We start from the raw sequence: 17,065 nt of genomic DNA, 5'->3' as shown, positions 1-17,065 counted from the left end.
GATGATGTGGACAAAATACTCATTTGCCTAATAATTCTGCACTCCCTGTATCTTTAACCAATGGCATCCTTTGTTTTAGGTGACGGAAGCAAAGGGTTTGAGCTGGCTGCTGGTTGGCATGGTAACGTGTGCAAGCGCAGACTTCTTTGTGGCAAGGCCTCAGGTGATGTTGGTGGACATCACGGAGTTGGGAACCATCAAACTGCAGCTGGAAGTGACCTGGAAGTACGAACGCAGACTTCTTACACACACACATGAAAACAAGATAAAGATCTGATTTGAAACTAACCGATGAGGTGATGACGATGATGACAACTCTGAAATGCTGGTATTTCCTCTGCTGTGATAAAGGGTGAAGTGGGAATAACCAAAATTCCAAAAAGGAAATGAGAATAATTGGATGACAGATTGAGGAATTTTAATCTGCAGCATAAAAAATATTAAAGTTTTAGCTGAACTTTTGTCCTGACCTCTCCATCACGGCTCCACTTTTTGTCCTGCTGCTGGTGTAGATATCATGTTCCATGAGACACATGAATGATAAGTGCAGCTGGTCCACGCGACCGCATCAGAAACGTTCCTTTTTTCAGTGAAAGGTGGAATGAAGAGATGACAGATTTTACTACTGGATAACAAGTCATGTTTTTTCCATTTATTTCTCAGCCAATGTAATTTCTTCCTTTCTTTCTTTTTTTTAATTTCAGACTTTTTTTTTTAAATAATTACTTTTCCAGATGCTCACAGATGTAAAACCAGAGAAAATATCAAATAGAACAAAGCAGGCAACAACAAATGATGTTACAGATTCACATCCACTCGTCCTGCTGAAGCTGTAGCTGCTGTTTTCTTCATTCTCAGCCTCAGTCTCTGCCGCACCTCTAACCTGAGCCAGCTGTTGCTGAGCAGCTGATTGAATACAGAATGAACATTTTACTCACACACACATACACAGTAACACACGCAGACGCACTCCGCTGTGCCCTTGCACCATGACAGATCACATTTCAGGCTTTAGAGGGGCCAGGTGGAGGACGTTTCACAGATCCTCCCCCTGGAGAGATGGAAAAATCACACAAAGCTGTACAAGGCTGCCAGACACACACTCACACACAAACAAAAGGCTGCTGTGGCCATACGCACACATACGCCCACTATGCACCTCTGTTAAGCTAAAAAATAAGTAACATTTCACTGCTTTCCCTTCGTTTCTCTTATGCATATAAAATGTAATAATGTGACAAAATGAGTTCAGCAAATACAAAAAGATGGAAAGAAAATGATTCACTGAAAGCTCAGATTAAGAAGAGAAACGATTTTTAGCAAGTAGAATGTTTTTTAAAATAAAAAACATTCATGCTTTATCACATCTTTTTGATTGTTAATGATTACGTTTTTGGTCAAATACAAGTCAGAATTATAGCTTTAGCATATTATCATATCAACTTGAGAAGCACTGCACTTTTTGAGGAAACCACCCACTAATAAAACAGGCCATGAAAATTACAGAAGCAGTTAGCGCCTCACTTTGTGAAATGCTTCTAAATGTGAGGAAAGGTAACCAAAAAGCCCACAACAGCATAAAACGTTGCAAAACTCTGAAAAGTAACTCATTGAACAGACTGCTAATGATCACGGCCAGTTTAATACCAAATAGATAAAAACATATGTTTATGCAGTGCATATCATACAGTTTGTTGTGCAGTGTATAACCTTCTGTGTGCTAACACCTGCAGTCCATTTGACGGCACTGAGAAGCTGAGGCCGCTGTCTGGAAACAAGCAGTCAGTGTCCAGCAGAAAGAGTTCAGTGTACAGCTGGACGGCACCGAGCACCCCCTCCTTCACTGAGAAATACTTTATTGTACGTATGTGTGCACACATATGCACGCACTCAGGGGTTTTATTAATGCAAAGCACATGTACTGGTAGCAGGATTCAGCATCAACCTTTTCATTCAGTTCTGTTTTTATTCCCTGTTTTGTTATATTGCCAAATTTGTTTATTGTGATATTACCAATGAAGTATATCCCAAGTTTTTCTTACATTTTTATGTAAATAACTCAAATTCATAGCACACTCAGACTGTTTATCCTATTACTTTTTTCAGTCTATGGTGCGTGAGCTGCGGGATCAGGAAGGTTCTCTTCCATCTCTGGTGCCCAAAAGTCATCCCAACAGAGGAGGAATGTCTCTGCTCAGCTACCTCTCCAACCCTTCAAACACCTCTATCGCATCAAGCCACAGTCCTCAGAGCCCATACACCCCGAGGTGTGACGTGTGAAGTTAAAAGGGTTCAAATGAAGGGAGCACAGTGGCTACAGAGACAATACGTGTTAGGGATATTAACTGTTTTGTATTCATCAGCTATAAAGCAGTGTTTAGTAGCATTTTTGGATTGTTGCTGTACAGAATAAAAAACCTTATTTCAGATGTAAGTAATAAGCGTAAGAAGTTAGTGCAGCCATTCTGGCTTTATTACACAGTTTTATTTGAATGTGGTGGGAATTATCCAGCATAATTATTTTAGTCAAGACTGCTTTCTGGTCAACTGTCCACAGTCTCTCAAGGGCTCACAGCTACCCTTTCAGCCCGAGTCGAGACACCAGTCTGGGAGGAAGTCGGACTCAGCTGTCGCTCGGAGAGGAAGAATCCCTGGAGATCTCAACAGAGGAGTCGGAGACAAAGAAGAGGGTGGACAAGAAGGTAGACGAGGAGAAGGAGGAATGGGGAGTTGTGTTAGAGAGTCCATCCTTACCAGAAGAAAGTAAAACAGACTCCCTTATCACCTTACAGAGGTGAGGATTCACTCAAGAGAATACTATGTTTAAATATGTTTTTATTGGTTCCCAGAAGCTAAGAATTGGTTACATGTGAAAAGCAATTCAAGGAATACAGGCCACAACTACAGGAGTGAAACAGCATGTAACTGAGATGGAGGGAAAAATGATATATAATGATTGTGAGACAACCAGAAGGTGAGGAGGAAACGGAGCAAAGGCAGGAAGTACAACAACAAGATATATCTATGCTTAAAGCTTTGTGGTAAGCAAAGTTACAATACAGGATACAATATTTAACTTACAAGGGGGAAAAAACAGCTTTTTAAAAGATGCAAAACCCCACAATTTGAGATGAATTTCTTTTTTGAGTCAATACTTTCTTTATTGATAATACTTGTTAAAGCTTCAAATGTAAAGTTAACAATGACAATGATTAACAATGACAAGAGGTACTCCTAAAAGAGCCTAAAACAGGAACCTTCCTGTTGTTTATCTGTTCGTTATCTATTCTGGTGTCATAAGAAGGGCAAAAATCCATTTTAACAATCACAGGTGAAAGTCAGAACAGAGGACGAACTATGACCGTACCAGCCCGGTAGCTTGATGCAAAGACGCCTTAAACTTGGCCAGTGGAAGAGGAACAAATAGACTAGCACAGTACTTCTGGACAGTAATAATAATGTTTTTACCTTTAATGCAGGTCGAGCACTCCAGACATCCTGAGAAAGAACACATGTGGAGAAGCAGAGCCTGAGACCCACAGCGTAGCCCCAAGTCAGGACACAGTCACTGGGCAGGTAAAGAGCCCACACTCGGGTCATAGAAACACTTTGCTGACAGTCACTTTCACACTGCAATGGTAAACGATAATTAAAAGTCAAAAAAGCAGCTGTAGCTGTTGTTTTGATGTCCCTGACCTAGCTTTCTACTTGTTCCAGAGTTCTATTTAAATGTGGGCTTGAGGGGGGTTGTTTTCACTTTTAAAAATAACCTATTAATATATCCTATCTAACAATGACTGTACTTTCAGTGTCGGTTTCAGTGATGATTTGTCACAATTGGATCTGCTGCTGTGTTTTGTAATTGTATATAAGAATGATACACGAGTGGTGGCGTGAACACTGTGGGAACCCCTGAGAAACGGCACAAAACGTTAAATGCAAAGACAAGACAATTGATTTACTGTTGTTTCGCTTTAGCAACTAATTGTAACAAATTAGAGTTAAAGATATTTCAGAGTCAGACAAATTTCGACCAGTTTTCTTAAAAGAAGACAAAGAACTGAGTGCATCTAAGTGCTTGACTGCATGTTTTTCATTGAGGTGAAAAAATGTATTTATTCAACCTTCAATAAGACATGAAGCATTTTTGTGGTCGCTTTTTGCAGTTTTATCTCATTTCATGTGGCCTTTTCATTTTTCAGCTTTTGTCATCTCCTTTCTGCTTGTCTGTGTTATTTTCCAGCTTCTCTCTTTTCTTCTCTCGCTGTCACAGCTTGTTGAAAACGTGTCCTTCTCGGTTTTGTCACCTCGTGTCTCTTTCGTCTGGTCTTCTCATTTTTAAACTCAGTTTTTCCTACTTTGTCCCAGGACTCCACAGATTGTGAGGAATACTCTGTCACAGCCTTGCCAACACCACCTTCTCAAACCCCAGCTGCACCACAAACCTCCCCTGCAGCAGCTGCTCCGAGGCTGGCTGTGAGCGGGGTCCAACGTCATGCCCAGGCGCTCAGACTGGGAGCCATTATTGCAGAGCTGGAGAAAATATTACAGGATCAGAGCTGTGCTGACAAGGAGCTGAGAGCATTGGAGCACCAGATAATGCATCTAGCCACCATACTGAAGGTTTGTATTTATACAAAAACTGTAGAAACACCTGTAAACACACATGCTGTGAGTGAACCTTCTCTTTCTTCATGTCTTACCAGAACGACCTATCACTGCTGAGAAGCTCATCATCAGAGGAGACTCTGGCTGTTGAGGAGGTGCTGGGTAGCTTTGACTTTCTGTCAAACGACCTGAACGGAGATGATGACGCCTCTTGTTTGGGAAGCCTGAGACTGAAGGACAGTGGGTGAGTTCAGAGACAGAAACTTTAGTCCGCAGCGACCTGCAAAAAGCCTGATCTATGCATACTTTCTTTTCCCATTAGCATCAGTTCTTTCCAGCAGAGCACGCTGAGGAGTCATGGAATTCTCTCTCAAGGCAGCCAGTCGGCTTCTGAGGAAGAGCTAGTCATCACTCCTCTGACCTCTGGAAACTGGGGTCTTGATCAAGCTCTGGAGACTCACCTGGATATCTGTTGCATCCTGCTGCAGGTACAGAATCTTCATTTTATTTTCAGATACGTGCTCACTTTACTTGTAATTTCATACTGAGATACACACAAGGGGTCCAACGTCTTCCCCTAAGCATTTCACATTGCTCTCTTTAACAAGTTCTTCCGAACAATGCTGTTCATGTTTTTGTAGTAAGTTTTTAGATAAATACATAAATCAACAGTAACATTGTTACAGTAAACCATGTCTCATACTCATAGTTTATTAGTACCTAAAACATGACCCACAGAAAACTGGCAAATAGAAAGTGGAATTAGTAATCAAGTTATTATATGGGGGGGTTCACTCATAAGCGACTATTTGTCATGTGGTGCAGTGTGGATAGTGGATAATTTAGCAGACCCAAATGCGGACATGTGAAGGCTGAAGTTGAATTCAAAGCGATTATTTAATTTTGAAGTTCAGAGGTTAATAAAAGTCAAAACCAATAATCCAAAGACAGTTCAAAGTCCACAATCCTTATGTAAACAAGCACAGGCTAAACAGAGCTAGAGGACACAGCTATGGGGATGACGCAACAACAAACAAAGGAAGATTGAGGTGATATATTTGCAAGAGGTGATGAGAGAGGAGGAAAGACGTGTGGGACTTCAACACAGCTGAAGACAGTAGCAAAATAAAACTGGGAAAGTAACACTTGATACAAGAAAACATCGGCGCAGAGGAGTAGGGTTAACACGGGGGGGCTGAACAAGACAGGCGAACATAGAAAGACAAACACAGACTCAAACACTGATACAAGACTGGCACAGAACAGAACACAAAAAGGGAACAAACTAAATCAAAACGTCTATAATAACTAAAACAAATACTGAATCCTCGTGACCATGACAGCATTTGCTTGTTTAGTCTGATGGCAACCACTTACACCGTAATCTGTTTCTTCCAGTGTACTGGATTACAAAATCCCTGACTCATTTATGTCAAACCTCCAACTTACTTTTCTAAATCAAACAAATGTGAACTCTGCTTCCTCAGATGATAAGAACAACCGACTTCACCCCGTCTAGAAGGGAGCTGCTGGAGGAAATGTCTCTCCAGGCTGAGGTCCTGGACAGAATCAGCTGTCTGCTGCTGGAGAAGAATGACAACATCTCTACACGAGACAGTTAGTGGAAAATCTGTAATCTAAGAACCACATCTGCCGTTAATGCATGAAACAAGGCACATTCTTTTATTCACATTATTTTCAAAGCAAATGAGTAATAAATTGAGGTTTTTTTTATTATAATTATCAATTTCACATTTTCAATAAAAACCTTGTCCAGGTTCTTACAGTGATTCTCCTTTTGTTTATCCTCAGTCCTTCCTAAGGCCCAGAGAACGAGGGGTCTGCTGTTGTTCTGGGAGGAGTGTGTGCACGACAACAGCTCTCCTTTCTGTTGCCACATCGACAGCTTCACAAAGACACTGAAGAAGCGTTACACACACAAGGTGAAGGCCAAGCAGCCCGGCCAATCAGAGAAAGGTACAAAAGCACCTCATCGCCTTAACTACAAATGCTTGAACAAGTCTCACCCCCTTTTTTGCTCAACAGTGGCCCCTATGACCATGAGTGTAAATTAAAAGACAACGGGACATCCAGTCCCGATCAAAAGTTTAAGACCTCTTGAAAAATGGCAAAAAATCATATTTTGCACAGTTGGATCTTAACAAGGTTCAAGTAGAGCTTCAACATGCAACAAGTGAGACAAAACATTTTTTTGAGCATGCAATTTATTGGAAACAACGCCAAAACTGAAACAGGCTGTTTTACAGCTGATCAAAAGTTTAGGACCACACGCCTTTAAAAGGCCAAATCTGTAAAAAAACAAAAAACAAACCGTGGCTTCGTCATTTTCTGTCAGGCAGTCACACTGTCATGACATTCTGATAGCAAAGGCAAAAAACTTTCCCTTTTTGAACGTGGTCAGATTGTTGAACTGAATAAGCAGGGACTCTCACAGTGCTCTATCACTGCTGAGGTGGGACACAGTAAGATGAGGGTTATGCCACAAAAAAGTCAATTGGATGACCCAAGAAAAATTTCACCAATACTGAGCTGGAGGAGCCAATTGGCTGTCTGTCAAGACACTGGACGAACCTTGACTCAAATGAATGCCGTTACTGGTGCCGACTGCAGCCCCATAACCATCAGACGGCATCTGAGATTGAAGGGCTTTAAAAACAAAAAACGTCCTCAAAGGTCTCGTCTCCTTGAACGCCACAGAACTGACCGTTTGGACTTTGCAAGAGAGCACCAAACACGGGACATTAAAAGGTGGAAGAAAGTTTTATTCTGTGATGAGAAAAAAAATTCAAACTTGGTCATCCTGATAGTTTCCAACGATACTGGCATGACAAACAGATCCCACCTGAGATGTTTTCTACACGCCACAGTGGAGGGGGCGCCATAATGGTCTGGGGTGCTTTTTCCTTCAGAGGAACAATGGAGCTTCAGGAGGTGCAGGGGCGTCAAACGTCCGCTGGCTATGTCCGGATGTTGAGGAGACCCTGTGTGGTAACGACTGGGTTTTCCAACAGGACAATGGTGGAGTACACAATGCCTGCAGGACAAGGGACTTCTTATAGCAGAATAACATCACTCTTTTGAACCATTCAGTGCGTTCCCCAATCTAAATCCAATTGAGAAGCTTTGGGGATGGGTAGTTTCCAAAAATGGACAACAGTTCCAGACAGTAGAGGCCCTTTTTTTCGGCTGTCTTCACCACTTGGAGAAATCTTCCCACTCACCTCATGGAAACACTTGCATCAAGCATGCCGCAATTAATTTTTGAAGTTATCAACAAAAGAGGTGGAGCTACTCATTACTGAGTTCATAACTGGGTTTACGGGGGTTTTGGAGGTGTGGTCCTAAACTTTGGATCAGCTGTAAAACAGCCTGTTTCAGTTTAAGCTTTGTTTTTGATAAATTGCATGCTCAAAAAGATGTTTTTTCTCACTCCCATTCTTCTTGTTGCATTTTGAAGCTCTACTTATAACCTTGTTAAGATCCAACCATACAAAATATGATTATTTTTTTCCATCCATCCATCCATTTTCATCCGCTTTGTCCGGGGCCGGGTCGCGGGGGCAGCAGCCTAAGCTATTTTTTTTATTTTTTTATATTTTGCAATTTTTCAAGTGGTCTCAAATTTTCGATCGGGACTGTATTTACAGACTCTCCTGAGTGGGATGATCAGGTGTCCCACTTTATGAAAGAATGCATGGCATTTTTATCTCACAGTGCCCCACACTGTAATAAAAGTCAGGCTTTTATCCAGTGGCTATAAAAAAGCAAGGAATGCCGTCATCATAGATTAAGTGCAGCTAATGTTTTACTGCTGCATATTATGAATCACTAGAAAGTGGCAAGGTTTGCAGACCTGAGAAAATATGAAGGAAATTGCCACAAATAAAAGAAAAGTTTGTCAAAAAAAGATGGGTGGATATCTACTGAAACCGATCAGCAGCTGATCCAGAAAGTTTAAAAAACTAAACAAAACTATTGTAACAGTTACGGTGAGAGAAAATGGAAAATAATTTTGGCATGAGATCATAAAAAAAGTGTGAAACAGCAGAGAAGTAAAAAATGGAAATGTAAGCCATGTGGAAATATCTCAGTAAACTTCATAACTCTTTGAGAAAGTGAGAAAAATGTTCAGGAAAATAACAACTTGAGAAAAGCACAATTTGGATACATTTGTTCAATTTGAAATTGCGCTGCTCATGTACTTTGTGTACGTTTCTGCAGTATAGACGCCTGCTTATACTTAAAATCATCTTTCTCAGCTTATATCATGAAGTCTCACTGTAGCTCAGACAATCTTCAGCGTGTTTATCCAATAATATCCAAAACTATAAAGCCAACTTAAAGGAGGATTCTAAAGAACAGTTTACTCTAATGTAATGTTGACTCAAAACCACCTTGATGTATTAATTTTTTGTGTTTTACCTCCTCTGCAGTGTTTTCTCAGCTCCTGCAGCAGGTTCAGGCGGCCTGCCGGGTGGTGCCCAGCTCTCGGTCAGTCTGCTGCCCGGAGAGAGTCACCCTCTTCCAGCTGTCAGTCTACCTGAAGCGCTGGAATTTCCAGGAGCTTGGAGAGCACATCTCCCGCCTCTCAAAAGAAGGTAAAGCTTCAATTTACAAAGCTGTCAACAGATAAATATATCACTATTATCTACCTTAACTTATTATTCGTTTAAAAGACTTTCGTGAAATAAACATATATCACAGTAAGTAATAGTAGTAGTAGCCACATTGTATTTATAACTATAATTTATAACCAAACACCGTAGGACATTAAACATGGAATATTCATTTCCATATGAACCCATTTTAATAGTTTTATATTTGAAACTTTACAGTATTTATACAGAAGTTATACATGGGAGGCATTTCCAAAGACTGTGTTTGGAGGTATCAGGAATGGGATGGTGTTATACTTCTAAGCTTCCAGAGATTCCAGCTCACTAAAGGCATCTGGACCATCTGTTAACTCTACAGCCAAATGGTCACCCCAAACAAACAGGGTGTGTTCTCTTGCACGCCTGTTTATGAGAAATATTTTGAGGTTTACATCTTGTGAGAATATTTCTTCAGTAGTGAAGAATAGTAAGCAGACCTTCAAAGGACTGTTTGAGGAAAATATGAGGAAATATTGAGTCTGCGTTAGGCGTGCATTTGTCACAGATGGAGTAAGGAGCCTGGAAATGCAGGATGTCAATAGTTTGAAGTAGTACTTGTGTTTAGTTCAGGGGGACACAAGCCTCTGTAGAGGCTCAATAAATTTCAAGAACAAACACACAGTTCCTGGTGTCAAACTATAAACATGAGCACACAGCAACTTTTCCGCCTCCCCTTTGCTCTTTCCATTCCTCCACCTCTTCTTGTTCAATCTGCTAGATTTTGCTACAGTATACAGATGTCTTCTGTTTATTTAAGTGCTAAACTGCATTTGGTTTGCATACCACTGCACTGAAGAGAAAAAAAATGCTAAAACAACAACAGCATTTGTATGCTTGGTTCATTTGGGGACAAATAACTCCTGAAATGAATCTCAGTGGGTGGAGTTTACAAGACAAAGAAAGACAAAAAGTGTGCCAGAGAGATTAGATAAAACATTTACTTTTTATGCTGCAAAAACATTACACAATGTTCTAGTATGTAATAAAATAAATAAATAAATAAAAATAAAATGCAAGCATATTCTGCTTCATGATAATATTATGCATGTTGTGAACCGGCCAGCAGTGGCCAGCAGAGAGTGGACCCAGGAAGCATGACTCAAAATCACGGCTTTATTAAAGCTGGTAAAGGGTGAAGAAAACAAAAACAATGACTGAGCTGGGTAGGAATAGGGAGCCAAAATGGACCGATGGAAGCTCCACATACTACAAGGGAGAGGCAGATGATATGTCCACAGGAGGAGAGAGTGGGAGGGCAGAGTGGGTTTAACAGAATCTGACGAGACGGGGGAGCCAAAATTGAACATCACACACCCGAGATGGGGGACTATCAAAATAAAATGGGAAGTAATGCACACAGAGACCCAGCCTAAGAAATGCAAACTTGACACAGGGACCAGAGACATGACTGAGTGGGGAGACAAAAGGATGAAACGCAGAGAGATCATAATGGGAACAGGAAGGGATAAACACAGGGACCGGGACTGAAGACATGTTTACTAGACATCCGCGGAGACGGGACACAGGGAGACCAGACAAAGACGAGGACATGACTGAGGAGACAAAAAGGGTGACAAAATGCAGAGATGAGGCTGAGACAGACTGGGCACAAAAGGAAACTAATTTGGTCAATTAAGAAACCAAGAACTATAGACAAACTTACTCAAGAACTAGAACAAAAATACAAAAAACAGAAATGGAACAAAAATACAAAAAACAAAAAACAGAAATGGAACAAAAATACTGGAACAAAGAGTCAGGACCATGACAGTGCACACAAATATGTGTAAGAATGTTAATACAGCACCAAGAGAAGGAAACAGTTAAACCAAAAATATTATTATTATAATTATTAAATGAACGGTCCTCGTTTTCCTCTCCTTTTCCTGACCGGTTTCCATAAAGGGTGAACTTTAAAACTTTTCAGCCAACAGTAATAAGTACGTTTCATAAAGATCATGAGATTTGAATGAAAGCTGCTAAATGGATGTGAGCCCCCTCACTCAGCTCACTCAGTGGTATGTTGTTAATTATTTTGTTGTTCATTATTATTCATTGGTGCATTTCAGAGTACATCCTCTCAGCCCTGAGTAGCCCCAAACGGCGGCGGGCTTTAAATAAGCTGAGGGGCCGGAAGATCACAGAGCTACTTCCACTGGGATGCACCCTGCAGACTCTCGCCTCCCTGCAGATCGACTCCAACCACAAAGTCTGCAAAGCTGCCACCAACTGCATCTCCAGAGCTGCTGGATGCAAGGCCTTCAGGAACAAGGTACATGAAAACAAGTCATCTTTTGCAGAGATTAATAATAATACTAAATTTTATTTATAGGCCCCTTTCAAGACACTCAAAGACACCTTACAAGCAATGAAATATTACAATCACAGTATGGATATAATAACAATATCAAAACTCAATACAGGAAGGAAGGGCAACATGCAGAAAATCAGAGAGATGTAGAGGTGCGAGGTTATGGAGAGACTTGAAAGTAAGAAGCAGAATTTTAAAACTAATGAGGTATTTTACAGCAAGCCAGCGAAGGAGCTCTCTGTGCATTTCCACTGGAGGAACTCGGGTTAATAAGTTCTAAGGAAATTGTTTTATAGCCCACTTAGTGGATAATTCTTTCTGAAGGATTTGAACTTTATTGATTGGACTTTGATATGACAGCTACAATGTAAATCCACATCTTAATATTAGGGAAGGATTTGGGGTCCAAAACATTGGTTTATGGCTACCAGTGTGAATATCAATAAAACAAATGACCAGCGCCTTTATCCCACGTGTGAGAGTGAGAGGTGGGGTAGACTTGGACTCGACAGCTTGTAAGGTGCTTTAGTTTATCACAGGCCTAACTGTCCCTTTTACTAGCATTGCATGAACCTTAATTTGCTGTAGTTAATATTGTCATATCGACAGTTTGTGGTGCTTGGAGCTGAAAAATTAAGCTATACTGCAGTTACTCTTATGACCACTTGAGGCTTGTTCCAAAAATGAGTCAATCCCCATTGACTTCCATGTCAAAATGTCTAACTTTACAGCATTAAAAAAAGCATGCTTACAGCCTGGTATAAAAGAACATTTTAGCCTTTGTCAGTGATTCTTCCTTTTATAGCAACATATAAAAGTTTTTTTGTTTTTTTAATAAAAAGTCTAATTTGCATAGTGATAAGGCTTAAAGTTAGGATATTGTTGCTTGTAGTGGGAGCTGTAGCCATCTCCACCTTTTAATTCCAGTCACTGAACTGGATTCCCGAAGATCTAACGTGCTGTTTGGAGCCTTTTGAATTATTTCAATTGAGTAATCTGACATATAATATGGTCTGCTTTGATGTACGACAAAGACAGATGTGCTTCTGTTATCGTTAGTGCTTTTAGTCTGTTAGAATTAACAGTTACGTGTATTGCAACCATTCAGTTTATTAATGCAGCTTGATAATTTTGCTGGCATTAACTGATAAGTTAGCATTCCACCCTCCTGTCCAGATGTGGTAACTTCTGGCTCCAAAAAACCCAACAACAACAACAAAAACATGGTGGCAGCAACATCACTAAACTAAACCAGTGGGTTATGTTACAGTGGCCACAGCCATCTTTTATATACACTGTATGAGGCCAATCCAGCAGCGTGTGTGTGTGTGTGTGTGTGTGTGTGTGTGTGTGTGTGTGTGTGTGTGTGTGTGTACTTTCTTCTTCAGGCGGTGCTTTACTACACAGAAAGCCTGAAAAGCATTGATATTAAAATCCAGCAGAGCTCCTGTTTGGCTCTCAAATGCCTCCGGGTAAGCAGAACACAACTCTACACAGTCACAGCAACACTCGGAAGTCCTGTTTTCAGAACTCTCTGGTTTTTATCAGCTAGCATAAGTGTTTGTTGGTTTGTTTGTTTGTTTTTGTTTTGTGTTCTTCTGTCAGGCGACAGAGAGTGTGGACCACATAGCAGATTTATGGAGATCAACAGATGAAGATCTGCGTAGTGCTGCCAGAGAAACTGTCCTCTCCTTTGGTACAAGCGTTATCCCTTTTCATCACAGGGTTATTTTTTTTATATACCTATATTGTATTTTTATTTCTTTTATTACTTTTTCTTTCAATCTGTCTGCAGGTAAAAAGGGATACCAGGCCTACCAGAGGATGGACCAGCTAGACACTGAGATGCAGGATGAGGCTTACCAGAACCAAGAGACTGAGATTACGATTTTATAGGAAACAGATCTGGATCAAAGAATAGGCACAAATGTTGTAATGATGCTGGCCAAGAGACTAAAACCAAGCCTATGTCAAAATGGAGAAAGTTTACAAACCTGTCAGGACGTCGCACCTTCTGGGGAAACATAATTTTCTTTTAAGAATCTGTGGTGTGTGTGCTACGAGATCTTCCTCAACAACTGCAGAGGAAGATCTCATGATGGAGACTTCAGCTTTCCCTGGATGGATCATTCACTCACTGATGTTGATTAATGACTTCTTATTTCTCCTGTATTGTTTTACTCAGAATTTGAATTTATTTTTGTTAGATATGTAGAGTTTTTCTTAACGAAGACGTCAGCTGTAGTCTGACTTTTTTCTAGTGCTGGGAGTTATTTCACCAACCAGTCGATATGACTGTCTTATTGGGACATGAAGGATAAATATAATATTATTTTACATAATCTTGCAAGTGTGTGTGTGTGTGTGTGTGTGTGTGTGTGTGTGTGTGTGTTTATAGCAATAATCAGCTACAATCTCACAGCTCTCTCTGCCTGTGAGAGCTGTGTCTTGAATTAATTTTAAACAAGAGGAGTCTACAAATCAAGTTATGTTACACTACTCATTTTTCTAATCATTTTTAAGGCTTAATTGAGAAAGAAAATCAAATATGTCTGAAAACAAATGCAATCTTCCAGGTTTTATATTCAGAATAATTCCTTTTTTATATATTTTCACATGCAAACCTGTGGACCTTTTCATTTTCACAGGAGAAGCATGACTTTTCTATCAAAATCCCAACAAGGACGGATGTTTGTTTGGGGGGGGTTTCATACTACAAATACAAATGTTTTAAATGATACCAAATTCTCTTTTATCCAATTCTTCTTTGACAAAATGGATGTTTAGACAAAATTGTTCATGTTGGTGAAGGAAAATATTTGGCCTGCTGCCTTTGTGCCATCACAGAAACAGAGACCGCTGCTGACCTCTGCTGGCTGTTCACATATACTGAGCTGGAGAGGGACCCGAGGAGACATTTGCCTGCCACAGAATAGATTTGGCTGTGGTTAGAGTGACCTAGGACCTGACTGACCAGACTGTTTGCGAGGCCGTGGGAAGAAAGATGCTGCCGACAGCAAAGCAGTTTAAGTTGTGGCATAAAATGACATTTTTCTTCAGCCATGAGAACTCTGCATCAACTTTAAGGAATCATGTTGGAAGAATCTGCTTCATGGATTGAACACAGTGTTTGTTTCTGTTGTTTTGTTGATAATAGGATGCAGAATCGTTTAGCTTCCTAAAACAAAGAAAAATCCTACAAAATCTTAAAAACTGTTTTCAGTAAGAAGCAGAGCTGCGCTTTAACCATGTTTGAATTCTGTGTGTTTTGTTTTAGCCCCCTCCCACACAACCAGATGGTGCATGATTTGCACTTCAGGAGAGTTTACACAATCAAGAGGGAAAGATTTCAAAGTCATCTTTGTACACAGATAACATACCCTCGCCCCCTCTTTTGCAAAACTCTCACAGTCTGACTGAACACCAGTTATTTGCTGGTCTTTGGTAGTTTTCCAGGTGCTGAATCTTTGAAATCAAAATGTTTTCAAAGCTGCTTTTTAAAAGGTTGAGAATGAGGAAAAATCAATGTGCTGAGAAAGCTTTGGAAACAAGCAGGAGGGCAAAGGAAGTAAGGTCAGAAGGAATAAATGTGCTCACACTAGGTGAACAAACAAGGCAACATGCTGACATTTATGACATTTGCTAAAATCATCTTAATTTATCTGTTAGCAACCATAATTTTCCCCCCAGATGCCTGAAAAGGTTAATTTAGCCATGGTCATATCAAACAATCCCTTGAATGGCAGATTTGTAAAAAATATATATACATATATATTTTTAGTAAGTTGAATAAGATAAGACACAAGACAAAGTGAAAACTTTCTGCTCGGCATAAAAATTAAGACTTGCAATTATTTGTTCCTAAAATTGGTGATTCCAGCCGTGAAACTCATCTCATTTTTTCCATCTGTGTGTCAGACTTTGGTGATTTCTTTGAACTGTGTACCCAGAGCTAACAGCAGGACATGGAAACTGAATTTCAGTTTATTTTGAGCCAGATTTATTGCACTTAAAGAATGAACTGAGGAGACTTGCCGATCTGGAGATGGCAGCGGAGCAGGAAAAACAGATTCAGTTCAAAAACTTGGTGTGGGCATCTGAGATCAATATTTAACCACAGCTGAGCAGGAAAACCTGAAGCACAGGGAGAGACGAGTTACCTCAAACCCAAAGCACAGAAAAACCACAAGACTGAAAGGTGGTTGAAGCATGGTCACGACATGAGTGACTAAACTATATCACAGCCAGTGGAGGAGATGGGAAGGATAAGGCTCAGGTGTGCAGGTTGATTAATCTGGTGGACTGTACCCACAGAGAGGAAGAAAAAGACAGAGACAAGCGAGAACAAACAGGAGCAAGCACAAAAGAAGAGCAGTACTGCATCTGTGTATAAAGGGTTACTGAGATGTATGTAAGACCTTCTGGTGCATACCATATTTACACAAGTGGAAAAAAAGTGTGCTGAGAAAGTATATGAAATATTTTAAAAAAAATTGCCCACCCTCTTTTTCAAACACTAAATGAAAAATTAAATATAAATAATATAAATTAACCTCTACAATAAAAAAAAGTTAAAAAAGTGACAATTTAAGTTCATTTCTAGAATTCTAGAAGAAATACAGCATGGCAGATATGTTCAAATAAAATAAAACTGCAATAGTAATAATTACATCATCTCCACAGATGATTTAAAAACAAATAAGGAATGGTTGGTTAGTTTTGATGTGTACAGTCATAGAGAGTAGGTCATGTATTTAGTCTGGTTTATGAACACAGAGGTCTGTAGGTCTGATTGTGAAAGATACTTATGTTGTCTGACTTTAACTTGGACTTGCTCTGCTGTTGTAAATGTAAAGGCTGCACTCTGGCCTGGGAAACATGATAAACAATATTTTTTTATGTAATAAAAGATTTCTTTGAAGATGTCTTTTCATCTTCAAGAATCAATTGTGTTTTTAAAGAAACCCAGTTTGTGGCATACAATGGAGAAACATTCACATTTTTAAATCACAAATGTTGAAAAAAAATACAGGAGCTCCAGTTTCTTTGAAGAATTATGAATTCATTGTGCATCAGTGTTTGATTTGTAAACAGGCGATACTTTCTGAGCTCTTTCAGGAGCAAGAAAACAGAAAAGGAGGTGAAAGCTGATGCTAATTGCTTTGAGGAATAGGAGCACATCCTTTGCTTTGCTTGCAGTTCAGTTGCATCATTATCATCATATGAAAACCACTTCCAGTTCTAGTTTCCCATCATTAGTCAACCTGTTTGAACCGTGTACAACAGTGCTCCATATAACATGAAACCATGCTTCCACTGGTCACACGTGTTTTTAGTAAACAGGCTATTTGCAGGGTGCACCACGACCAAAATCAATTAGCATAATACAGTCTTCCTGCAGGAAGCTACCATGAGAAGATGGTGAGCAACAACGCCCAGGTAAGCTGTGATGTTTAATCAATGATCAGTT

At 40.0% G+C, this 17,065-nt stretch overlaps 1 protein-coding gene across 2 annotated transcripts in view; it reads left to right on the top strand.

The window, feature by feature from the left end:
- Positions 1-16,470, top strand: part of ripor3 (RIPOR family member 3) — a 55,942-nt gene extending 39,472 nt beyond the window's left edge. For both annotated transcript variants that reach the window (XM_005749487.2, XM_005749488.2), the window contains 15 exons: positions 80-225; positions 1,734-1,860; positions 2,107-2,267; positions 2,558-2,794; positions 3,480-3,576; positions 4,369-4,623; positions 4,707-4,852; positions 4,931-5,096; positions 6,096-6,225; positions 6,421-6,585; positions 9,063-9,227; positions 11,354-11,556; positions 12,984-13,067; positions 13,201-13,291; positions 13,391-16,470. In XM_005749487.2, the coding sequence (XP_005749544.1) occupies positions 80-225; positions 1,734-1,860; positions 2,107-2,267; positions 2,558-2,794; positions 3,480-3,576; positions 4,369-4,623; positions 4,707-4,852; positions 4,931-5,096; positions 6,096-6,225; positions 6,421-6,585; positions 9,063-9,227; positions 11,354-11,556; positions 12,984-13,067; positions 13,201-13,291; positions 13,391-13,491 (2,274 nt within the window). In that variant the 3' untranslated portion in view covers positions 13,492-16,470. The remainder of the gene's footprint in view (positions 1-79; positions 226-1,733; positions 1,861-2,106; positions 2,268-2,557; positions 2,795-3,479; positions 3,577-4,368; positions 4,624-4,706; positions 4,853-4,930; positions 5,097-6,095; positions 6,226-6,420; positions 6,586-9,062; positions 9,228-11,353; positions 11,557-12,983; positions 13,068-13,200; positions 13,292-13,390) is intronic.
- Positions 16,471-17,065: the final 595 nt, after the last annotated feature.

Source organism: Pundamilia nyererei, unplaced genomic scaffold, assembly GCF_000239375.1.
Source record: "Pundamilia nyererei isolate P.nyererei 1_Seehausen unplaced genomic scaffold, PunNye1.0 scaffold00246, whole genome shotgun sequence".
Classification (NCBI taxonomy): Eukaryota; Metazoa; Chordata; class Actinopteri; order Cichliformes; family Cichlidae; genus Pundamilia; species Pundamilia nyererei.
This window is presented reverse-complemented; position numbering and strand designations above follow the sequence as displayed.